Source organism: Gadus chalcogrammus, chromosome 16 (genome assembly GCF_026213295.1).
Source record: "Gadus chalcogrammus isolate NIFS_2021 chromosome 16, NIFS_Gcha_1.0, whole genome shotgun sequence".
In the NCBI taxonomy this organism is placed as follows: Eukaryota; Metazoa; Chordata; class Actinopteri; order Gadiformes; family Gadidae; genus Gadus; species Gadus chalcogrammus.
In genome coordinates, this window is record NC_079427.1 from 31034430 (window position 1) to 31057536 (window position 23107).

Genomic DNA, 23107 nt, shown 5'->3' on the forward strand with positions numbered 1-23107 from the left:
GACCAGACGGGCAGAAGGGCACTATCAGGGTACTAGAAGGGCACCAGACGGGCAGAAGGGCACTTGAAGGACCAGATGGGCAGAAGGGGACTATCAGGGCACTAGGAATGGGCACCAGACGGGCAGAAGGGCACTATCAGGGTAATAAAGGGGCACTAAAAGGGCACCAGACGGACAGAAGGGGACAATAAGGGCACTCATTAAGGCACGTCATTGAATTTTCTTGTTCTAGAGGGCACATCATCATAATTTATTGTATGAAGGAGCACCCTAGAGGGCGCCTAATCATGTTTTGCACGTGAACAGGGCAGCCAATAAGGCATTTCCTCTCGTTTTCGACACTCTTGAAGGGCACTTTAGTGCGCTTTTTCAACCATTGAGCCACGATTTTTAGACAGCTGCTGCTCAATAACTCTCACGGTCCTCTGCTTGCGATCATGTCATGGTCTGTCTGTTTCCTTGTCTTGTTTTGGTGTGTTACCTGTTTTACTTTGGTATCGGTCTTGTTTCTCACACATGTCAGGTTTGCCTCCCTGTGTGATTACTGCTCCCTCCCCTAATGTGTTCCAGCTGTTACTCGTGTGCGTGGCCCTGTGTAGGGTTTGTTGTATTTAAGACCCTTGTCTTTCCCTTTGTTCCTTGGTGTCGGGCTCTTTTAGTTTGTGGTTAATAGTTAGGTTGGAAGGAATCTGTTTCTAAGCTAGAGTGACACTTGGATCTTTGCATGACGGAGAACAAGTTGAACAAATCACATCAAAACTGCACAAAGACATTGGTTCAATTGAGACTTTGGAGCTTGCTATAAACGGAGCAACAGGCTAGTTTAATAGTGCATTTCTTTTGAACATCTAATCCGATCCCCCCCAAGACCTCTGTAATTTTTTGTACATTTAAAATGTATGCCCATCACTAACTGAGTTTAGCTTATATTATTACTTTTATTTTCTTCCCTTTTCTTAAGTATGTGTATTTCATTTCTTAAGGATACAAACAAGAGAAACCCAAACATATCTTTAGGTCTCGTATTTATGAAATTGTTCATGTATTATGGTTTTTTTTACATGTTGTGACTGTACTGAGTTTGACTGTGGGGGTCTATGGTCTCGTAGTTATGTACATGTTTCATGTATTTGTGTTTTTTTAATGTTTATGATGCAAGTCTTTGTTCTATGTTCCCACTCTTGGCCTGTACTTGACGTGGTGAGTGGGCTTTTTTAAACTAAGACTGAGTGTTATTATTTTTGATTGTCAGTCTATCTTATTACTGATACAAAGACCTTAAACTAAACCCCTTCGCTTCTGTTTGCCGAACCTGGAAACAGAGTATATTTTATCTTAAGTTAGAAATCTTTGTTTCCTCTTCAGATCCAGTCCATCATGCTCCACGACTTGTTCTGCCGTCGCCACCATTCATGCCTTCTATGCATCACCTCTCAGCGGCCCTGCCCAGCTGCATCTTATTCCGCTACTCCAGCTCTTTCCAGCTATTTCCCATAAGTGACAAACACGCCTCACCCAAGTTTTTTTAATATTTTATTAATTATGCATGTAAGGGTGTCTTCAGTGGCCTGAAAGGGGGCCCTCATAAAATGCTATTATAGAACATTTGGGCTTCCCTTCAAAAAGCAATGTACACCTGCCATTACAGTTATCATTTATACTATCCTTAACATCTTTAATCTATGTTACATAGGCCTAAAGGAGGCCTGCGTTCTTCCTCTGAATCTTTAAATAAAAAAAATTCCCTGTCCATGGCAGATCCCTGTCCATCATACTACCTGTTGTTGTCTTCCGTCACACCTGACTGCCTCCTCCATCGATTGTGGCCACAGCCCTCTCCCTGTACAATATTTCATGTTAAATACATTTCAGGATAAAGTTTGAGATTCAGTTTCAGTATTACTGTTTTTGAAACCTGACATGGGGCTGGCAACGCCACCATCATATCTGTCTTATTATTGCACCCCACACATAATAGGTCCTGATACCATGTGGGGTCATGTTCAGACTCCTTTGCTTCCTCAACACCTTGTTGAGTTCCCGGGTACACCAGCTGATGGGTCTGTGTATATATTGGGCATTTGATTCTCGTTTCAGAAACAGAAATATATTAAAAAACGAGTGGTAATTATTTCTGTTTTAACATTCGAAAAGGTATAGACAAGGTGCTTTTCTTAGAAAGTCAAAAAGGGGCAAACTAATCTAAAATAATTGTTAAACATAGAGAATCATCGGGGAATTAGTTCCATGGTCGGCAAAACAATGCGACTGCTATCGCGTCAGGGCCCCGTTTTCCCGATATCGAGGTGGATCTTCGCTCGTAAGAATCATTCTCCCGATGGATCTTTCGAACCATCGAAATTTCTTTGGAGCGTTTCCCGAAAATCCTCTTAACGTGAACGCGCATTCGCTGCACTCACGACGATCGTAGGATTGTACCTGTCCACTGACATGGTGCTACGTTTTATGAATAGCCTATGTCAGTCTGCACAAATCCCCCCCAATTTCACTCACACATTTTAAGTGCCCTGCCTGCTCAAACATTTCCTGGACTGTCTCTCTCAAACTAGAACATAAGTGGCCCACATTAGGCTCAACGTGATAACACCATTACCATGTGTTATAATAAAACGCATCCATACTAGAATGTCCGCTGGTTACACCACTGAGGCTATAGTAGGCTAACGAGGCTCTTAGCATCCTACGAGTACCCTGGAGCACTCGTTAGCTACGAGCGTTTTGAAGACGTTCGTTACCAAAGATGCTTTCGGGAAACGCGGTGAAAACTCTACGATACCCTTTCGACGCACTTCACGATCCACTTAGGCTAAAGACGCTTTCGGGAAACGGGGCCCTGACCTCTCTCGCTTATGATGCTACAATGCTAACAATGCTAAAAAAACAAGAATATTTCTGCATCCGGTACGTCATGAAGTAGGGCGTAGCCATAGACCCATGATGCGGAAGCATATCTCTCCTTGATGTTGCCCTGGGTCCCGTTTCCTGATATCGATGGATCTTCGCTCGTAAGAGGTCGAAGGTGGATCTTTCGAACCATCGATAATTTCTTGGAGCGTTTCCCGAAACTCCTCTTAACGTGACGCGCATTCCGTGCACTCAAGACGATCGTAGGATTGACCTTCCACTGACATGGTGCTGAAACGGGCTATGACGCAGGGGGAGACGCAGGAATGTCGGAGGAAAATGGGGTTAAAAAGGGTTAAAATATCTCCCCATCAAGGCCAACCGCAGAGTAGCCAACGAAAAGAATAGATTGCAATATATTAATGCTAAGATATTAAACACAATTGATTAAGCCTAGGCCGACTATATATCAGTCCCTAATCTGAGCGCACGATCGGGAGGTGGAAGTTGCGCTTTAGATGCCTTCACAAGTCCAGCGGAGGGCTCCAGTTTTGCCGGCCAAGTCCATGCGCTGTGATATGTGTGACAGCTATGTTGCACAACATTGCAGCTAAGGCTGGGGGAGCTTTGTTGAACCGGGAGGACATTGAGGACGATTACGACGAGGAAGATCGGTGTGAGGACGGCCTCCCTCATAACTACGCGGCTGGTTTTCATGCACGTCGAAGAGTGATTGAGACTTTTTTTTTAACCCCCTCCACCCTCCCACATGTCACTAAACATTCCCGTCAACGCGACCAATCCCCACCATATCCCAGCCTTTTGCCTGCTCCTTGCATGTTTTTTTAATATTTTTATAATTAATATTTTATTATTTTTTTATGTTTACATTATTACATTACATTATTTTAGGCTTACGTTTTATGAGTAGCCTTTGTCAGTCTGCACAAATCCCCCCCACTTCTCCACACATTTTGAGTTTCCATGCCTGCGCAAACATTTTCTGGACTCAAACTACAACATAATGGCCCATATTAGGCTCAGCGCCGTGATACACCATTACCAATGTGTTATAATAAAACGCATCCATACTAGAATGTCCGCTGGTTACGCCACTGAGGCTATAGTAGGCTAACGAGGCTCTTAGGCCTCCTACTAGTACCTGGAGCACTAATTAGCTACTCGTGACTCGTGAGCGTTTTTAAGAGGTTTGTTCCAAAGCTGCTTTGGGGGAAACGGCGTGAAACTGGGTACGTACTCGTACGACCCACTCTGCGATCCACTTAGGCTAAAGATGCTTTCGGGAAACGGGGCCCTGCGCCATTGAGCAGTTTACATAGGAATGAATAGGCGCCAGTTTTGAATCCGTTGTCCATTTTATAATATGTCTATGATTGTGATCCTGAGAGTAGAGACTAGTAAGAGTGTTCAGCAGATTATACAGATACATAGAAATACATCGATATTATATATAGTTAATATATATTTTTTTTAATACTTTCTTTTTTAGAATCACCACGTGTCTGTACATTCAAATGTACACATGAAACAATGAGACAAAAAACACAACAACAACATTGACAACAACTAGACACGCACATAAAGCAACATAAACAAACACGCAAAACAAACAACAAACAACAACTTGACAACAAACTAGGACACGCACATAAAGCAACATACACAAACAAGCAAAATAAACAAACAAACAACAAACTAAAAAAAAACTAAAAAAAAAGCAAGCAACGAGACAAGAGACACATAAAACAGATAGAAAAAAATAATTAATAAAACTAAAAAAAAAAAATAGACGAGTAGGATAATCACAGATATAGCATTATGATTAAGTTAATTATAGTAGGTTGACCACTTGGCCCATCTTAACTCATATACTTTGAGGTTTCCCCTCATTTTATATGTTATATACTCCATTTTGTGTACCTGCTGCGTGGTGTCCCTCCATTTTTCTATTGTGGGCGGGGGTTTTTGGAGCCAGTGTCTGGAGATTTGTTTTAAAGCGGTTATACGCAGCACTCTAAGCAAGTAGTTGTCTTTTTCCTCATGGGGTGTGTCTATGGTCTTTCCCAGCAATATATAGTCTGTATTTAGTTCAACAGCACATCCTACAATGTGACAGATTCTTTCTGTACCTTTTCCCAAAATAACTGCAATACAGGACATGACCAGAATATATGTTGTACGTTAGCGTATGATTCTCCACATTCCCTCCAGCAGTTTGTTGTGATTTTATTATTGTATTAGCTTGCTGCACTGTGTTATAAAGAATCGTGATTGTATTTTCCACGCATATTCCTCTCCAATAGGCGATACAGTAGTTGTGTGAACATTCTGATTCATTTCCCTCCAGCTCTCCTCTAATATGCCTAAATTCAATTCTTCTTCCCATTTCAGTTTTGCTTTTGTGTCTTGATGTTCACAGTTATTTTCCAGAATAGTATACTGCCGAAATTTGATTTGGGACTTTGATTTTATCATAATTCCTTTATCAAAAATTGTAACTAATGGATGTATGTCTCTGCTGGTCTTGTTTTAAATTTCACTATTTTGAATATAGCTTCTTATTTGTAGAAATCGAAAGAAGTGGGAATGTGGCAAATCATACTCCTTGCTTAAGATTCAAATGATTTGATCCCCCTTTTCCATTCAAGCACTGTCCAAAAATGATCATTCCCTTTTGTGCCCAGATATCAAAGGCTTCATCAATTTTATTAGGCATGAATTCGGGATCTTCTTTTATCTCTCTCAGAGCCACCAAGTCTGTCTTTATTTCAACAGTGTTTTTAATTCTGGCCGAGATTTCCAAAGTATTTCTGATTGATGTATTGTCTTTTACTGGTGCTTTTCGTTGGTATTCTGTACAAAAAGGAATAGTTTTTATGGACCCTGACACATAACATCTCTATTGTTCTCCACTTTGCTTCTGAATTATGATTTAACCAGGTTCGTATGTGCTGCATTTGTGCTGCCATATAATAGTATTCAGGTTTGGGAAGCAAGTCCTCCCTTCCTCCTTTGCCATTTTCAAGGTTTTCATTTTAACCCTCGTTTTTTATCATCCCATATAAAGTTACCAATCATTGTATCCCAAATTTTAAAGGTTTTGTGCATAAATATAGTGGTATTGTCTGGAATAAAAACAAAAACGGGTAGTACATTCATTCGACTGCATCTATTCTTCTACCCAAAGAGCATATAGCTGATCTCCACGTATTCATATCCGTCTAATTTGCCTCCAAACATTATAATTCAGCTGGTACTAGGTGTTGTCTGTGGTAGTACAGTTCCCAGGTATTGAATTCTGTTTCCTTATCTCCCAACTGCCATAGGATATTACTCTTTAAAAATCGCTGTTTACTGGGTCCTCCTATACCACTGCTTCAACACTTCTGTATATTTAGTTTATATCCGATGACCTTACCATAGTTATCAATGACGCTGCAGTAGAGCTGGTAGTGATTGTTCTAAGTTTGTGAGATATAAAACCACGTCATCGGCCTATAAAGCTAATTATGAGTTTGCTCGGCTGGCTATTTTAACGCCTCTATTTCATTACTTTCTCTAATATATGCTAGCCAGGGGTTCGATACAGATTGCAAAATTAAAGGGGATAGGGGATCTGCCTTGTCTTGTTCCTCCGTTGTAGCTCGAGACTGTCCAGAACAGAGTCCCCGTTGACTTCTGATCTGTGCTTTTGAACTACTGTACAATGAGCTCGAAGCCATTTGAAGACGTTATCAAATGAAGCCGAATTTACTGCAAGTTTCAAATATAAAGGGCCATGAACCCCCTATCAAAAGCCTTCTCGGCATCCCGAGTGAGAATCAGCGTTTGGGTATTAATTTCCTTTGAGAAGTCTATTTATTCAATGTTCGTCTTACACTGTCTGCTAAATATCTATCTGGAATGAAGCCAGTCCTGGTCCGGATCTATGATAAGTGGGATAATCGTTTGTTACTCTATTTGCTATAATGCTACTTAGTAGCTTCGGTCCACAATTTAATAAGGTTATTGGTCTATAGGATCCACAACTTGTAGGGTCTTTCCCTTCTTTATGTATGACTGTGACTATGGAGTTACACCACGTATTTGCCCAGTGACTGTGATTAATGCCCAATTGAAGGCTTTCTCCAAAACTGGCAATAACTCTTTACTAAATTCAGAAAAAATTCTCCTGTAAATCCAGCATTCCTGGGCATTTTCCCCGTCCTCAACTTTTTATTCACCACCATGATCTCTTCTGGGGTAATCGGTACGATCAAATTTGCATTTTGTTCTTCAGTTCCTAGTGGTAAGCTTATTCCAGATAGGTATTCTTTAACTTCATTGTGCCGACATAAAGTATTGTCTGAAACTATACAGTTGTGCATAATAGTTTGCAATTCTCGTGCAATATCACTCTTGCCTTTAACAATTGCTCCCCTTGTTTTGATTTTATTGCTACTATATTGATTCCTGTTTTTTTTTAATTTGAAGGCTAGTTTTTCATTGCTTTTGCCCCACTGTCATAGTATTGCTTTTTGTAAAAATCAGAGCTTTTCTGCTTCCATAGTCCAATAGCCTATCCAGTTCATTTCTAGCTTATTAGAGATTTCAATCAGAGCTCATCCTGTTCCTTATGCTAATTCAATTGTCTTAATTGATCGCTCTAGTTTCCTTGTCTTTTCCTCCCAGTTCTTTCTTTTATATGAGCACAAGATATATTTCCCCTCTCAACAGCTTCAATTCCCTCCTACAATATCAATGGGTCTACTTCCCCAGTGGTCATTGAGCTCTAAGTAGTTTTGATGGCTGTTTTATTTTGTCTTAAAGTCATCTATTTGCAGTATGGAGGTTATTTAAAATACCTCCATGTTTTCTCATGTTTTCTTGCCACTCTCTAAGTCAAGGGTTAGTTTTTAAGAGATATCATTGCATGATCAGACAGCATAATTTCCCCTATGTGGAATTCTGTGACCATTGATATGTGGTTCTTAAACATGAAGAATAATCCAGCCTTGAATATTTACAAGATACTTTTGAAAAAAGGTGTAGGCTCCTCTCTTTTCGGGTGAGGGCTCTCCATACATCTGTCACACCTATTCCTTTACGGCTCTCTCATTATTTTAGTGCCTGATTTGAACTATGTTGTCCTGGCACTCTGTGTGTCCTTACTTGGGTCCATTATGAGGTTAAAGTCTCCTGCTGCAATAGTGACTCCTTGACTTTCCAGTACTATACTTTCAACAACCTTTTTAATTAAATCTGGACCTTCTTCCGGAGGGTTGTAAATATTCATAAGTGAAACCATAACATCTTCATCATTCCCATGACCATTACGTATCTACCTTCTTTATTCTTTATCACAATTACTTTCTTCTGTTATAAAACCTATTTGTGGCAGTATCAAGACAGCAAACCCCACTTCATACACGATCTATGTGAAGGAGTAATATACCTGGGCCTTGTAAGTTTCTTAAGCTTTCCATGTTCTGATTTCACTAGGTGTGTCTCCTGTACGAAAAATGATATCCCCTTTTTCTGTTTTTAAGTTTTGCTAAATAGTTTCCTTACGCTTAATTGGGTTGTTGATACCATTCACATTATATGAGATTACATTTAAAACTTTCATATATTCAGAGAGGGGTTTGAAAAGTGCAATTCATTATCCTTTTTAAATCTTCCTTGTTATGGTTAATACATCCTTGGGTCCTACTATTTTTCAACTCATTGTGATTAACCATACAAGTGAACAACACATATAAATCCCATTAACAAAACACACACAAAAAACCTGACTTCCAAAGGTAGCAGTCTCTACAAGACCTGCCTGTAGATTGATGGATTCCCAAAGAAATATAGGCACTGGGGTCTCCACTATGCTTTGCCCCAGTTGAAAAAGTATATAAATATATATAGTTAATATATGCTACACTTGAACCTCCTAAGATGGCTTATTTGATTGGTCGCTATCTCGGGATATTGGGCAATATCCCATGATTGACATCTCAAACTCGATATTGTTTATCGCAAAATGTCAGCTGATAACAACAAATAAACCTTCGGTCTCAGGGGCTATTCCTCCCCCTATTCACTTCGCCTTCGCGAATAATTGTTGACGAATAGCCTAGACAGATAAATAGCCTAGTCAAGTCTTTATTAATACCAAACTACACGTCGGATATTCATTTGGGGTTTTCAAAGTGTGAGAGAGTGAGCCCCCCCTCAGAGAAAAAAATTTAGCTGAGCCCCCCCCCCATTTTTTTTTCTAAATACCTGTGTTTCGAAAGCCTATTTGAATTATTTTACACATTTCAAACATCTCTGATCATAATTTTAAAACATTTGGAACATATTTTTGAAACATATTTCTGAAACATTACAACATCTTTTTGCGTTTTTAAACAACACAATTTAACAACTTTATCTAAGCATGTTTTAGCTTAACCTTTTTTAAATACATTTGAACATCTTAATCTGTGTAAACTGCCAGTTTACAGATTAATTCAGGGTCCCCGACTCTGAATTTTCTGAGTCGAATCAGATCTGCCTTTTCAGTCCAGAGATTCGACTATTCGGCGGGGTTTGTTTACCGGCGTTGCTATGGTGACCTAAATTATTATAAGCAACTGAAAACGACGCCGGTTTGAAACTAAAACTGTGATTCTGAAAAAAGTATAAATGCTATCAAAATTCCGTTTAGATAGTATTGAATAAGTGTGTAGATTTGTTTAATGGTTTGAACGTTGGTAAACGGTTGAAAAAGGAATGAGTTACGATGTCTAGAAGTAGGTGTATCAGAATGGGCTGACGTCTTCAATGAAAACAGCTGAAAACGAAGCATTATGAAACTAAAACTTTGATTCTGAAGACATTTTAAATGATATCGAAATTCTGTTTCGATATTATTGAAGATACAAGTGTGTAGATTTGTTAAATGGTTTTCACGAAGATAAACGGTTGAAAATTGATTTAGTTATGTTACTTCTACAGTTGAAGTAAGACTGATGATTTGAATCATCGTCTTTCAGGGTTTTTTTCGGGTTTATTTTTTTCTCATGTCGCGCCCCCCCTTAAGAACTCTGGCGCCCCCAGGGGGGGCGCGCCCCACCAGTTTGAAAACCACTGATTTAGATGATTTGGCTCACACAGTATAGCCTACAAGACCACACAGACAAGGGAGACAACAAGTCTGACTGGACATACACAAAATACATCACATTAAAACTAGACTCATGCGTTGATTGATAGATAGAAAGATAATTAAATATGTTCTATTATTTGCCTTGCGGAGCCCGCAAATCCTGTGCCCGTATGCAAATTAGCCACGTGCGCCTAACACAAGAAAGACGTAATGTTGAGAAGTCATACTAAAAACGGATAGCAAGCGAAAGCCGAACCAGTCTGTATCAATCACATACTTTGGGTCCATTCTAACTTATGGTAAGAGGCTAGTCTTTAAGTCTTTGGAGTTACTGAATGTTGATGAAAAAACAGATTGTTTTGCATAAGATGAGTGTGTGTGACTGAGCGGGTGTAATTTTCGGCTTTGGCATACTGCATGGTTATGAAGGCCTTTTGGATAGTTGTGGTCTTAGTGAAGCAGCCTAGCCTTGGAGTTGGATAAGTTGGAGTGATTGTGGACTGGCATGCGAGAGTGAGAGAGAGACCACACCCGCCGTGGTGATGTTTGGCGTGTTGTGGGCTGTCTGTCACTATCCGCCGGGTTGGACGGTGTGCTTTGTGTATGTGTTCAATGTGTAGTATTAGAGGTAATACGGTAATACGTTGGAACGTTCTGTATACATGTAACCTAGGCAACGAGTGGCGGGAGCCATTAAAAGAACGGAGTTCATACCAGCAGTCACGTCTCTACGAGTCTCCTTGATATCTTAATATGTGTTGCAAGGCCAACGTAACATGGTGTCAGAAGTGAAGACAGTGAGCTGCAAAGTGGTAGTGGTATTCGCTGAGTTAGGTTAGATAAGCCAGTCAGTGAGTTAGCGTTAGCAGCTTGACGGCGGGAGCAACGATGGCTCAGTACCAAGTTAAGCCTCCGGAGCCGTTTTCGTTCAAGGCAGAAGAGTGGACGAAATGAATAAAAAGATTAGACAGATTTCGCATCGCGTCTGGAATGGACGCTCAGGACGAGGAAAAATCAGGTCAATGCGTTGATTTAACCAATGGGAGAACAAGCAGAGGACATTGTACTTTCTCTACATTTAAACGCAGAAGAGGCGGGAGACTATGGTACCGTGAAAAATAAGCTGGACGCACATTTCGTAACGCGCAGGAAACATTATATTCGAACGGGCTAAGTTCAACCAGAGGCAACAAGAGGTCGGCGGGTCAGCAGACAGCTTCCGCACCGCGCTGCATTGCCTTGCTGAGTACTGCGGATACGGTACTCTACACGACGAAATGGTGAGAGATCGTCTAGTCGTGGGCCTGAGGGATAAACGCCTTTCAGAACAGTTGCAGATGGACCCTGAAACTGACGTTGGAGCAAGGCAATTCACAAGGCACGACAAAGTGAGCAGGTAAAGAAGCACTTGAAATGCTAAAACCAAACTTTAAAGCAGAAGCCAGTAGCACTCAGCTAGACAGTATGCAATCGTGGCAGCGCAGCGGCTCAAAGCAAAGCATGCAGCGAGATAGGCAGACATTTCATAAAAAGACACGGAAAGACAAACACAATGTAACAGATGCGGGGACACAACGAGGGCATCATCCGCAGCAGTGTCCAGCTAGAGAGGCTGTGTGTAACCAGTGCCGAAAGAAAGGACATTATGTTAGAGTCTGCCAAGCTAAAAAGAAACCGGGAGTTCATGTAGCTGCAGTGACTGAGGAGACAGCGATGAGGAATACAGCGATGAGGACGTCACGTTCTTGGGCTCTGTGGAGTCCACAGGTGCCTGCCCATGGATGACAGAGGTAAGGTTGGACAATCAAAAATCAGTGTTTAAGATAGACACTGGAGCAGATGTCACTGCAATCCCAGCAAAGTTGTACACCCAGGGCCAGTTCAGCAAACTTTCCAGAGCCACAAAGACTCTTTATGGACCGGAGGGACAGCATTAAAGGTGAATGGAAAATTTACAGCTACTCTCAGTAAGGGTAACAAAAGCACACAAGAGGAAGTTTATGTTGTTGATGGGCTACGTACGCCACTCCTGGGTGGACTAGCCGCCATGACACTTCAACTGGTTGCTCGTGTGAATAACATAAGCCTGATACTAAAGAGACTGTGAAAAGGAGTTTCCAAATCTTTTCTCTGGACTAGGGAAATGGAGGGAGAGTACACCATTGTGCTGAAGCCTGGAGCAGAGCCCTTTTCTCTCTCGACCCCGCGACGCATATCCCTCCCACTCATGCCAAAGGTGAGAGAAGAGCTCACTTGCATGGAGCAGCAAGGAGTGATTTCAAAGGTGGAGGAGCCTACAGCATGGTGTGCACCCATGGTTTGTGGTGCCCAAGAGCACTGGCAGAGCAGGATTTGCACCCGACCTCACGGAGCTGAACAGGGTCAGTGATGAGGGAGAAGCATCCGCTACCATCTGTTGAGCACACTTTAGGACAGCTTGCAGGAGCCAAGATCTTTTCTAAACTCGATGCCAATGCTGGATTCTTTCAGATTCCGCTATCCAAAGAATCTTCTCTCCTCACCACCTTCATAACACCATTTGGGCGGTACTGCTACAACCGTCTCTGTTTTGGAATTTCGTCCGCTCCAGAGCACTTCCAAAAACGCATGTCTCGTATCCTGGAGGGCCTGGAGGTGTTGTATGTCAGATGGACGATGTGCTCATATGGGGTGCCACGCAGAAGTGAGCATGATGAGAGGCTAAGGAAGACATTGACACGTCTGCAGGAGGCAGGGGTGACACTCAATGACAAATGTGACTTCTCAAAGAGCAGGATAAAGTTCCTGGGAAAAGGTGGGCGCTGTGAAAGCCATGGCAGAGCCCAGTAACGTCTGTGAGGTGAGGCGCTTCTTGGGAATGACCAATCATCTGGGAAAATTCCTGCCTCACCTGGCGGAGAAAACGCGCCCTCTCAGAGATCTATTGAGGAAATCAAACATGTGGGCCTGGGGTCCACAACAGCAGCAAGCATTTGAACAGATTAAGGCTGAGCTTACAACACCGCCGGTTCTTGCCTTGTATGACCCAAATGCAGACACACTTGTCTCAGCAGATTCATCTTCATACGGAATGGGTGCTGTTCTCCTCCAGCGACGAAATGAAAAAGACTGGAAGCCGTGGCATATGCTTCGAGAGCCCTGAGCACACCGAACAGCGGTATGCTCAAATCGAAAAAGAAGCTTTAGCCACAACATGGGCCTGTGAGAGATTTGCAGAGTTCCTATAGGAAAGGACTTCCACGTAGAGACAGATCACAAGCCTTTGGTTCCCCTGCTAGGCTCAAAGAGTCTGGATGAACTGCCACCTCGCATACAGCGTCTACGTATGCGGCTGATGAGGTTCTCTTACACCATCTCACATGTGCCAGGCAAGGACATCGCCACCGCTGACGTGCTCTCCAGAGCGCCAATCGAGAACACAGCGGAGGGCTTACAGGAAGAAGAGGTGAGCCTGTACGTGGACACTGTGATGGCAAACCTGCCAGCTACAGACAAAAGACTTAAAGAAATAGAAACACATCAGGACAAAAAGACACTGTATCCCACACACTGAAGAGATACTGCAAGGAGGGCTGGCCTGATAAATTCTCCATACAAACAGCATTCCGTCCCTACCTGCCGTTCTCAGGTGAGCTAACAGTTAATGAGGGTTTGCTACTTTACGGCTGTAGAATAGTAATTCCTGTGTCACTTAGAGCAGAGATGCTGAACAAACTGCATGAGGGCCACCTGGGACTCACTAAATGCAGAGAGAGGGCCAAGCAATCTGTGTGGTGGCCAGGCCTTAGCAAAGACCTGACACAACTGATAGAGAACTGTGATGTATGCAGTCGGGAGAGAACCAACTTTAGAGAAACACTGCAACCCACTGAGTTCCCAGCAAGACCATGGTCCACTGTGGGGGCAGATCTATTTCAGACAGAAAATAATAAGCACTATCTGGTCATTGTAGACTACTTTTCCAGATTCTTTGAAGTAGCCAAACTCACAACATCTGAGGCGGTGGTGGAGCACTTCAAATCCATATTTGCACGTCATGGCATACCAGATGTGGTGCGCTCAGACAATGGGCCACAATTTGCATCCGAGTACTTCAGAAAGTTTGCACGAGAGTGGGGTTTCAGTCATGTCACATCCAGCCCCCACTTCCCACAAAGCAACGGTGAGGCCGAGCGGGCCGTTAGGACAATCAAAGGTATCCTGAAGAAATCCAGTGACCCTTACCTTGGCGTCATAGCCTACCGGCCCGCTCCTCAGGCGAACGGACACAGTCCAGCAGAGCTCCTCATGGGCAGAAACATTAGAACACCTGTCCCTGTCATCCCATCTCAGCTTAACCCGGGCTGGACAGACATGAACAGTCTAAAAATAATTGAACAAGCATACAGACAGAAGCAGAAACTGAACTACGACCGTCGTCACAGAGCTTGAAACATGCCACTCCTCCGACAAGGTGACCATGTGTGGGTCAAGGACATCCTTGAGAGAGGCACATTGGTGTCAAATGCAGGCACTCCAAGATCCTACAATGTGGAGACACCTAGGGGCACGCTGCGAAGAAACAGCCAGGTACCATCTCTCGCCCACCCCTATTGCACCAGCAACACGCACCGACTTACCTGAGGATGGTGCATCCACTGGGGTGAACACACCTGTCACACCTGCAAATCCTTGTGACTCGGGGCAGCAGACACCAGTAAAAGAAGGACCTGTCCCTTCCAGAGTGAGAGTACCACCAGTGTACCTAAAAGAACTATGACTGTACCTAAAAGACTAAGTCCATGACTGAGAGAAAGAGAAAGTGATGTGCAAATGTTGTAAATGTTGTTGATGCTTGTTAGAGTATCTATTTGTTGAAATTGAAAATGCAACTGTTTACATTTGACATGATTTCATAGTTCCAGTAAGACTGACATAAAGGTTAAAAGTTTATGAGATTAACATAAAACAGTCTTAGTTTAAAAACCTGTTTGCTTGAAAGATGCAAGTGTTTAGTTTAAACTCTCAAGAGGAGTGAAAGAAATAATTCATGTTTTATTAACAGGAGTTTTATTGTTTTGTTATGCATTTTCTTAGACAGCATCCTTAAGTCAGAAAGGGGGATGTAGTAGTATTAGAGGTAATACGGTAATACGTTGGAACGTTCTGTATACATGTAACCTAGGCAACAAGTGGCGGGAGCCATTAAAAGAACGGAGTTCATACCATGCAGTCACGTCTCTACGAGTCTCCTTGATATCTTAATATGTGTTGCAAGGCCAACTGAACATCTGTCTGGTCGTATTTGCGGTTGATGGTTAAATAATGTCACACCACGATCGGTTATACTTGCAGGCACTCATTTGCAAGTGCACTGATTGCTCTCCAATAGGCTAAGTTAGCTCATAGCTAGCATTCTGCCTTCTATTCTAGATCTTCTGACAAGGTTTACCGGTACTTAGAACATAATCGCTGTCACTATATATAAAGAAAACGTTGACTTTCACTCGGTGATATTCACTGACAGTAAAAATAAATAAAAGTGTCGTTATTGTATGCAAACTATGCACTGCTGTTCATTGACTAGCTCCAGCGCCCGTTGCTAAATAGCGACTCTCGTTCTCCTCTGACCATGCATTTAATTGGCTTTGACCGCTATCAGTTCTCGGTAATTCCTCATTCGCCCTATCACGTCTGACAGGTTCGAAATGATACTGCTGTGGGCCATCATACATGTTATTTGTGGTTCTTGCCACCTCTAGACGCCATAGTTCTAGTATTAGGCTGAGGCTACCTTCCACTACGTCTCCCCAATGTGAAGTCATCGCCGAATGGTGTTAGAAAACACCCGTTACTGCCCAAAACGACAAAAACTGGACTTTAACACTATTGGAGACATTTTATAAATGATACACGTATTTTGAGTGCTTTATGTAGGCCTACCTATTAATCCAAACTTCCGGTTAACCTGCCCGTAGGCCTTTAAACATAGGAAGGGCGGCCAGCCGCATCTACTCTTTGCAACCAATCACAAATCAACTATTTATTTTTTTAACGTTCTAAGCAAATGAGCCTTCAGTTGCCACTTTAGAAGGCTCATTTGCATTATCTTTAAGAAGCACGCACCACGAATGAACTTACTTTATGAAGTTGAACTTTGTCTGCACGTTTCATTAAAAGTTTAGAAGCATTGCACTCTGCTGACACACTGATCCTCTCTAATGCGCATCCACACGACGCGTCACGCGAGTTTGTTTTTTTAAAAGCTGTGTATGCCTACGCTTTAGAAAATACATGCATGTGCGGGTGCTTCTGCGGTGCCATGCCGTAATTCCGACGCCTCATTGTTCCGACGTCTCAATGTTCCGAAATATTTCCCATTAGATCGACATGCCACTATTCCGACGGTTCAATGTTCCGAAAACGAAACCCATTGGTCCGAAGGTCCGTTAGTCCGATTTTTCGAAAAGGAGGCGCATTAGGCCGACGGTTCAATATGCCGAATAGGAAAAATAGTTTTATACCTCGCTCGCTCCCTCTCCCTCTCTCTCTCACTCTCACTTTCACTCTCTCTCTGTCTCCAAAATACAACCTAGGCCTACATATCACGTTCACGATGAATTTTGGAGGGCAAAAAGACAACGCTTCACTTCATTTCGACACGGTGTTGCAGCACCATGGACAGAGAGCGGAGGTCTAATTCTCAACACGGGCACGAACACACACACACACACACACACACACACACACACACACACACACACACACACACACACACACACACACACACACACACACTCTGAGAGTGAGAGTGAGTGAGAGAGAGAGAGGGAGCGAGCGAGGTATAAAAGTCTTTTTCCGATTCGGCATATTGAACCGTCGGCCTAATGCGCCTCCTATTTGAAAAGTCGGACTAACGGACCAATGGGTTTCGTTTTCGGAACATTGAACCGTCGGAATAGTGGCATGTCGATCTAATGGGAAATATTTCGGAACATTGATACGTCGGAACAATGAGGCGTCGGAATTACGGGCAGGCCCCGCTTCGGTGCGTGCGCGCGTTCATGAATGCGCGTTCATGTTTGAGAAGTGAGAACTCAGTTCACATTTAGTAATGTTACAATAGTACGGATCGAGCACTACAGTAGGCCCTACTACTAAACACTTGACACTGATGCTTTAGACACCAATACTTTTAAAACCAATGCGCATAACATATCATACAGTAATAGTGTACATCAAAATGTTAAAAAATACAAATGTAGTTTTTAAAAAAAACTCTACTTACCTTCCATAGCTTCCAGTAAACGTATGCTCCCCAACTAAGTTCAGATGCTTTTTAACCTCAAACTTGTTTTGCAGGTTTGGTATCAATCAGTTACATTTGCCTGTTCCGTGGCGTGATTTGTGCGCAACGAGTTCACATGAAGACCGCCTTATTGTCGTCAAACATTAAAGGCCTACACGCAGGTTAACCGGAAGCTTTGATTAATGGGTACATAAAGCACTCAAAATATGTGGATCATTTATAAAATGTCTCCAAAATAGTGTTAAAGTCCAGTTTTTGTAGTTTTGGGCAGTAACGCCATTCGGCGATGACATCATGTCAGGGAGACGTGGTGGAAGGTAGCCTCAGCCTAATACTAGAACTATGGCGTCTAGAGGTGGCAAGAACCACAAATAACATGTATGATGGCCCACAGCAGTATCATTTCGAACCTGTCAGACGTGAGAGGACGAATGAGGAATTACCGAGAACTGATGGCGGTCAAAGCCAATTAAATGCATGGTCAGAGGAGAATGAGAGTCGCTATCATTTAGCAATGCAGTGCTGGAGCTAGTCAATGAACAGCAGTGCATACAATAACGACACTTTTATTAAGTTTTTACTGTCAGTGAATATCACCGAGTGAAAGTCAACGTTTTCTTTATATATAGTGACAGCGATTATGTCGTAAGTACCGGTAAACTTAGTCAGAAGATCTAGAATAGAAGGCAGAATGCTAGCTATGAGCTAACTTAGCCTATTGGAGAGCAATCAGTGCACTTGCAAATGAGTGCCTGCAAGTATAACCGATCGTGGTGTGACATTATTTAACCATCAACCGCAAATACGATCAGACAGATGTACATTGAACACATGCACAAAGCACACCGTCCAACCCGGCGGATGCTGACAGACAGCCCACAACACGCCAAACATCACCATGGCGGGTGTGGTCTCTCTCTCACTCTCGCACGCCCGTACACAATCACTCCAACTTATCCAACTCCAAGGCTAGGCTGCTTCACTAAGACCACAACTAACCACAAGGCCTTCATAGCTCACCGGCCCGCTTGGCAGAAACGAAGGCCAACAAGAGCGCCGTCTTAAAGGACAGGGCTTCCAAAGGGGCCTGAGAAAGAGGCTCGAAAGGATCCCTGGACAATCCGCGCAACACGGTGGGGAGATCCCAGCGTGGTGTAAGCACGCGTGAAACAGACCTAACCCGTCTAGCCCCACGCAAGAATCTCTTGACCAGTCGATGGCTGAAGAGAGCAGGGGAGCAGACTCCCCCCTGTCTGTTGATGTACACCGCCGCCGTAAAACAAAAAACAAATTTGTACCGGGTGCCAAATTTGTACCGGGCACGTCATCCATACGTAATCCATTCCAAACCTGCCTGGCAACAGATGATCGCGTTGTCCGTTGCCTGGACGATCGCGTCGAATGACTTGAAAGGTTCACGAACATTTGCGTACCTTCACGCCTCGTTTCCACATACGTACATTCTCGTATGCGATCCAACCGTCTACGACCGAAAGTCCATTCATTCCTATGTGATTCTCCGTAATGTCCGTTTTTCCTCCGAGACTCCTCCCCTCCGTAAAATTTCTGTCTGGTATGTCCGTAATATACGTTCAAAAAATGTAACTTTCGCCGTCGTTTTACGGAGATACCGTATGAAAGTTTTTATGTTTTTCACAAAACATGTAAGTACCTGGCAGGCCAAACTCCTCACCGAAGTCTGGTTGGTTTTGTTTTTATCTCTGTATAAGTCGATCCTCATGTTCCAAAGTACCGGTCTCCTATAAACGGCCATTATCATACGCTCCCCCATCTTTTGTCCGTAAATAAATTCATGTCCGTACGTAAAACACTAGCGACTCCTTCCGTAAATTTACGGAAGCACGGATACGAAAAACATACGTATGTGGAAACGAGGCGTCAAGCTCGTTCATTCGCACTTGTTCATTGACCGTGACAAGACTGATAACATTGACCGTGACAAGACAGATAACACTTCCATTGCTTTAAACACTCAGTTTACTAGCTAAATTTGATTAAACAATTAAATACAATACAAATATAAAGTAAAAACAAGTGTTATCTAGCGATCCGTTATCTGTATTATGTTCGTATTGTATCGTATTTGGAGCGCAAATGTTTTTTGAAACCTGCCCGGCAACGGACAACCCTTACGTAATCAGTTGTCCGTTGCCTGGCAACGGACAACTGATGACGTGCCCGATACAAATTTGGCACCCGGTACAAATTTGGCGTGACAGCGTCAACAGCAGAAACAGAATGCCGGGATGTTGTTCAGCGTATTCCTGCTCAAATCGGTGGACCATCGACAATAGAAATCGGGGGATTACTTTTCACAAGTAAGATTTAACATTACCGTACTATTGGTTGTATTTTGTGAAAGGAATATTACCAGTATTTTTGTCTTCGATAGTACTACTGAAATCGTAGCTAGCTAGGCTAATAAACAAGTCAATGAAATGAAAAAATACTTGAATGAATAAATAATGATGATAAAGATTGTAAAAACGCTCTTCGCTTGCGTGGATCCCAGGGAACACCGAACACCGGCACTTTGGTTCCTATACCTACTGTTTTGGTTCCTACTGACTACAAAATGTCGACGGAAAAATTTATCGAACTGGGCACCCGGTGTTGTACGATCCGATATTTTTTCATTTCAGAGATCGCAACAAAAAGGCTCTGGCCTGGGCGGAGGTGTCACGCGTGGTTGGTTGGTCTGTTTTTGAAATCGTCACACAACTAATCAAAATGACAAGGGATATATCTCTTGTCTTTTATCCCTCCATTCCCCACTATTCACGGAGCCTGAGGTGAATCATTTTAAATTAAATAGATAGAGAGCCTAGTTAAGTCTTTATTAATACCAAACGACACAAATCGTCGGGAATTAATTTAGGTAGGTGATTCGGCTCACACAGGACTGTAGCCTACAAGACCACACAGAACAAGGGAGACAAGTCTGACTGGACATACACAAAATACATCACATTAAAACTACACACGTTGATAGATGGATAGATAGATAGACAGATAGGCCTATATACATAGATAAATATGTTCCATTATTTGCCTTGCGGAGCCAGCCAGTCCTGTCCACCTATGCAAATTAGCCATGTGCGCCAATGACAATTCGTTTGACGAATGAGTGCAGATCATGATTTGCAGATCAGTGAAACATATTTTAACTAGCCTACTACAGCACGCAACGTTTTTTTGTTCTCGGTTGTAATTACATTAGGATTTTTTTTAATATATATATTGGAGGGGAATCACTGTCCTACTTGTTATCCAACAAGCAAAACCGTCTCTGCAATATGGCCAAAGTGTATGGGAGTTCACTCTTTGATATGGTTGTCTGTACTAAAAGCATACGGCTCCTTTAAATGCGTCTGCAAAATTGAATTGTACGTCATGAGCGACTGGAGCGACCAAAGCGAACAGAAATATTCGCAGCGAATCTTTATGAGCGTCGCTTCTGGTGTGGACGTACAGTAACGCAAGTGTTTCTTGTCTGTTCTTTGACGTGTCTTGTATTTCCACAACGAGACTGTAGTGTGGGTTATCTGAGCCATGGTTGAGAAGAAATTGGGGGAAAGGAACTTTGGGTTTGACTCGCTGAAGTACATGAACTGCGACATGCCGCCGGTTGCCGCGAGGCACCATCGCCCGGCAGCGGGCAGCCGGCAGCAGGCAGTGCGCGGTTCAGTCGACTTCAGATTGATGTGAAAGTGGAAGAACCAGAGACGTCGCAGAACCCGACAAAGTCGTTTGTGATTCATAATATCGTCTGGAAGCGCACACAGCTTTTGGCCGTGATAATATGTATTATATGATATAGATATCTATGTATTATTTAGATATTATTTAGATATAGAGCTCCAGGACTGTAACGCGAGTGTTGTACACTTCCTAGTTATTTGGATAACCGTTCTGCTTTTGGTGTTATGGCGCATAACACGTCGGACTCTCGTCTCTGGTATTTCTACAACGAGACTCGTAGTGGGGGTTATCTCAGCCATGGATGAGAATGAATTGGGGGAAAGGAACTTAGTTTGGCTTTGACTCCCTCAAGAACATGAACCACGACATGGAGGAGAAAGGGAATGTTGGCGGTGAATGTCTCCCGCTTGTGCCTCGCTGAGGGACCACCGCCGGAGGCGGAGGTGCCTAAGCGCTGCCCGGCAACAATCCCTTTCTCCTCCATGTCGCGGTTCAGTCTACTTCACTTTGATGAGGACGTGGAAGAACCAGGAACGTCGGAGAACCCAACGCGGTCATTTGAGATTCATAATATCGGCTCACACAGCTTTTGGCCATGATAATATAGATATCTATGTAGGCTATATGATAATATTTAGATATAGAGCTCCAGGACTCCCGTGTGTTCTAGAATATTTACAGAACACGGCTAAAGGCTGTGTGCGCCTCGCCATTGCGATACATCCACTGTAAACAGAGCGCATGGTACCGTGGCTGCAAGCTGCTCAGGGCCACACCCCCACCCTCCTCCTTGACCCGCCTCGCTCCTCATTTGCATTATAGCTACAGACGCCGAAACAGCGCATTTGGGGGAAGCTCAATGTGCGACTGGCTCGGAGTGGCTGTAACTCTGCACCACGGATGAATTTCGGGAATGTCTTTGAATACTTTGTTAGTTGCCCACTAATACCTATATTAAAGAATACATAAAATAGCATGTCATGGGACCTTTAGCTAACTAGGCAATCAGATGGACAGTGGCTATAGGCAGTATAGCTAGTCTAGCTTTCCAACCCATTTTTGTGTATCCCACCATCGTGAAATGTGTGGGACAAAATGCGTGATAAACATGAAAAGGCCCTTCCACACCTGACACCTGGAATGGGGTAATCTTGGGATTACTGTTGAACTATAGGCTATGTGTTCACCCGGCTATGAACTGATACTTGATAAATCATATTCAATAAGCACTGACCTAGATTACATCTTGACACTTTCGAAGGTTTCCCAAAGATAAAGATGTGAGGAAGAAGTGGGAAGGGGCTTTGAGGAGAGAAGGATTCACTGCAAGTGATTATTCAGTTGTCTGCAGTCAACATTTTAAGCAGGCTGATTTTGACAGGACGGGTCAGATTGTCAGACTACTTGTTATTCCATCCCTCTTCAGCTTCCCGGTTCACCTCCAAAGAGTAGGTGTATCATCATAAGACTAGCATTCATAAATGTAAATATTCTATTGTAAAACAAACTTATCCTTTTATATATTGTATTGTGTATTATTATGTATTATTATTTGATTTTATTATCTTGTTTTTTGAATATTAAAGTTGCTTTTTTCTTATTTTCTCTGTTCTGTAGTGTCTTTGAGCACTGTGTAAAGCACTATATAAATATAATGTATTATTATTGTTGTTATTATTATTATAAGGTGCTGAGCTGCAGAGAGGGTGATCCATCAAGCTTCAACAATTCAAGCTCCTAAGGTGTCAGTTCAACAGTCCTACACATCGTCCAAGGGGAGATTGGAATAGAGGATATATTTCTGCTTGGGGAACACATTGAGGAGACACAGATTTGCATCGACAACCACCATTCGGACTTGCTCTCATTGGTTGTGTCGGTGTTTCATAAGCTGGCTACACCACATTGCCAAACTCGCCTCTCTTCAAAGGAAGCACAAGAAAGAAGCTGTGCAAAACAGTCCTCTTTCAGGGGTTTTTAACCCTGACCCTGGCTGCTTATTGTCTTTTGAATTTCACTAGTTCTGTGCCCTGTTTCCCGATAACGACGGATCTTCGGTCGTACGATCATTCTCACGATGGATCTTGTGA

General features: G+C 42.9%; 1 protein-coding gene across 3 annotated transcripts in view; it reads right to left on the minus strand.

Annotated features, from left to right (window-relative positions):
* Nucleotides 1-17355, minus strand: part of LOC130405539 (NACHT, LRR and PYD domains-containing protein 1 homolog) — a 35364-nt gene extending 18009 nt beyond the window's left edge. Inside the window, exon 1 of one of the 3 annotated variants that reach the window (XM_056610680.1) lies at nt 17274-17355. In XM_056610680.1, coding sequence (XP_056466655.1) covers nt 17274-17280 — 7 coding nt within the window. In that variant the 5' untranslated portion in view covers nt 17281-17355. The remainder of the gene's footprint in view (nt 1-17273) is intronic. The other 2 variants (XM_056610683.1, XM_056610681.1) reach the window with 2 other exon arrangements.
* Between the last annotated feature and the right edge of the window lie 5752 nt (nt 17356-23107).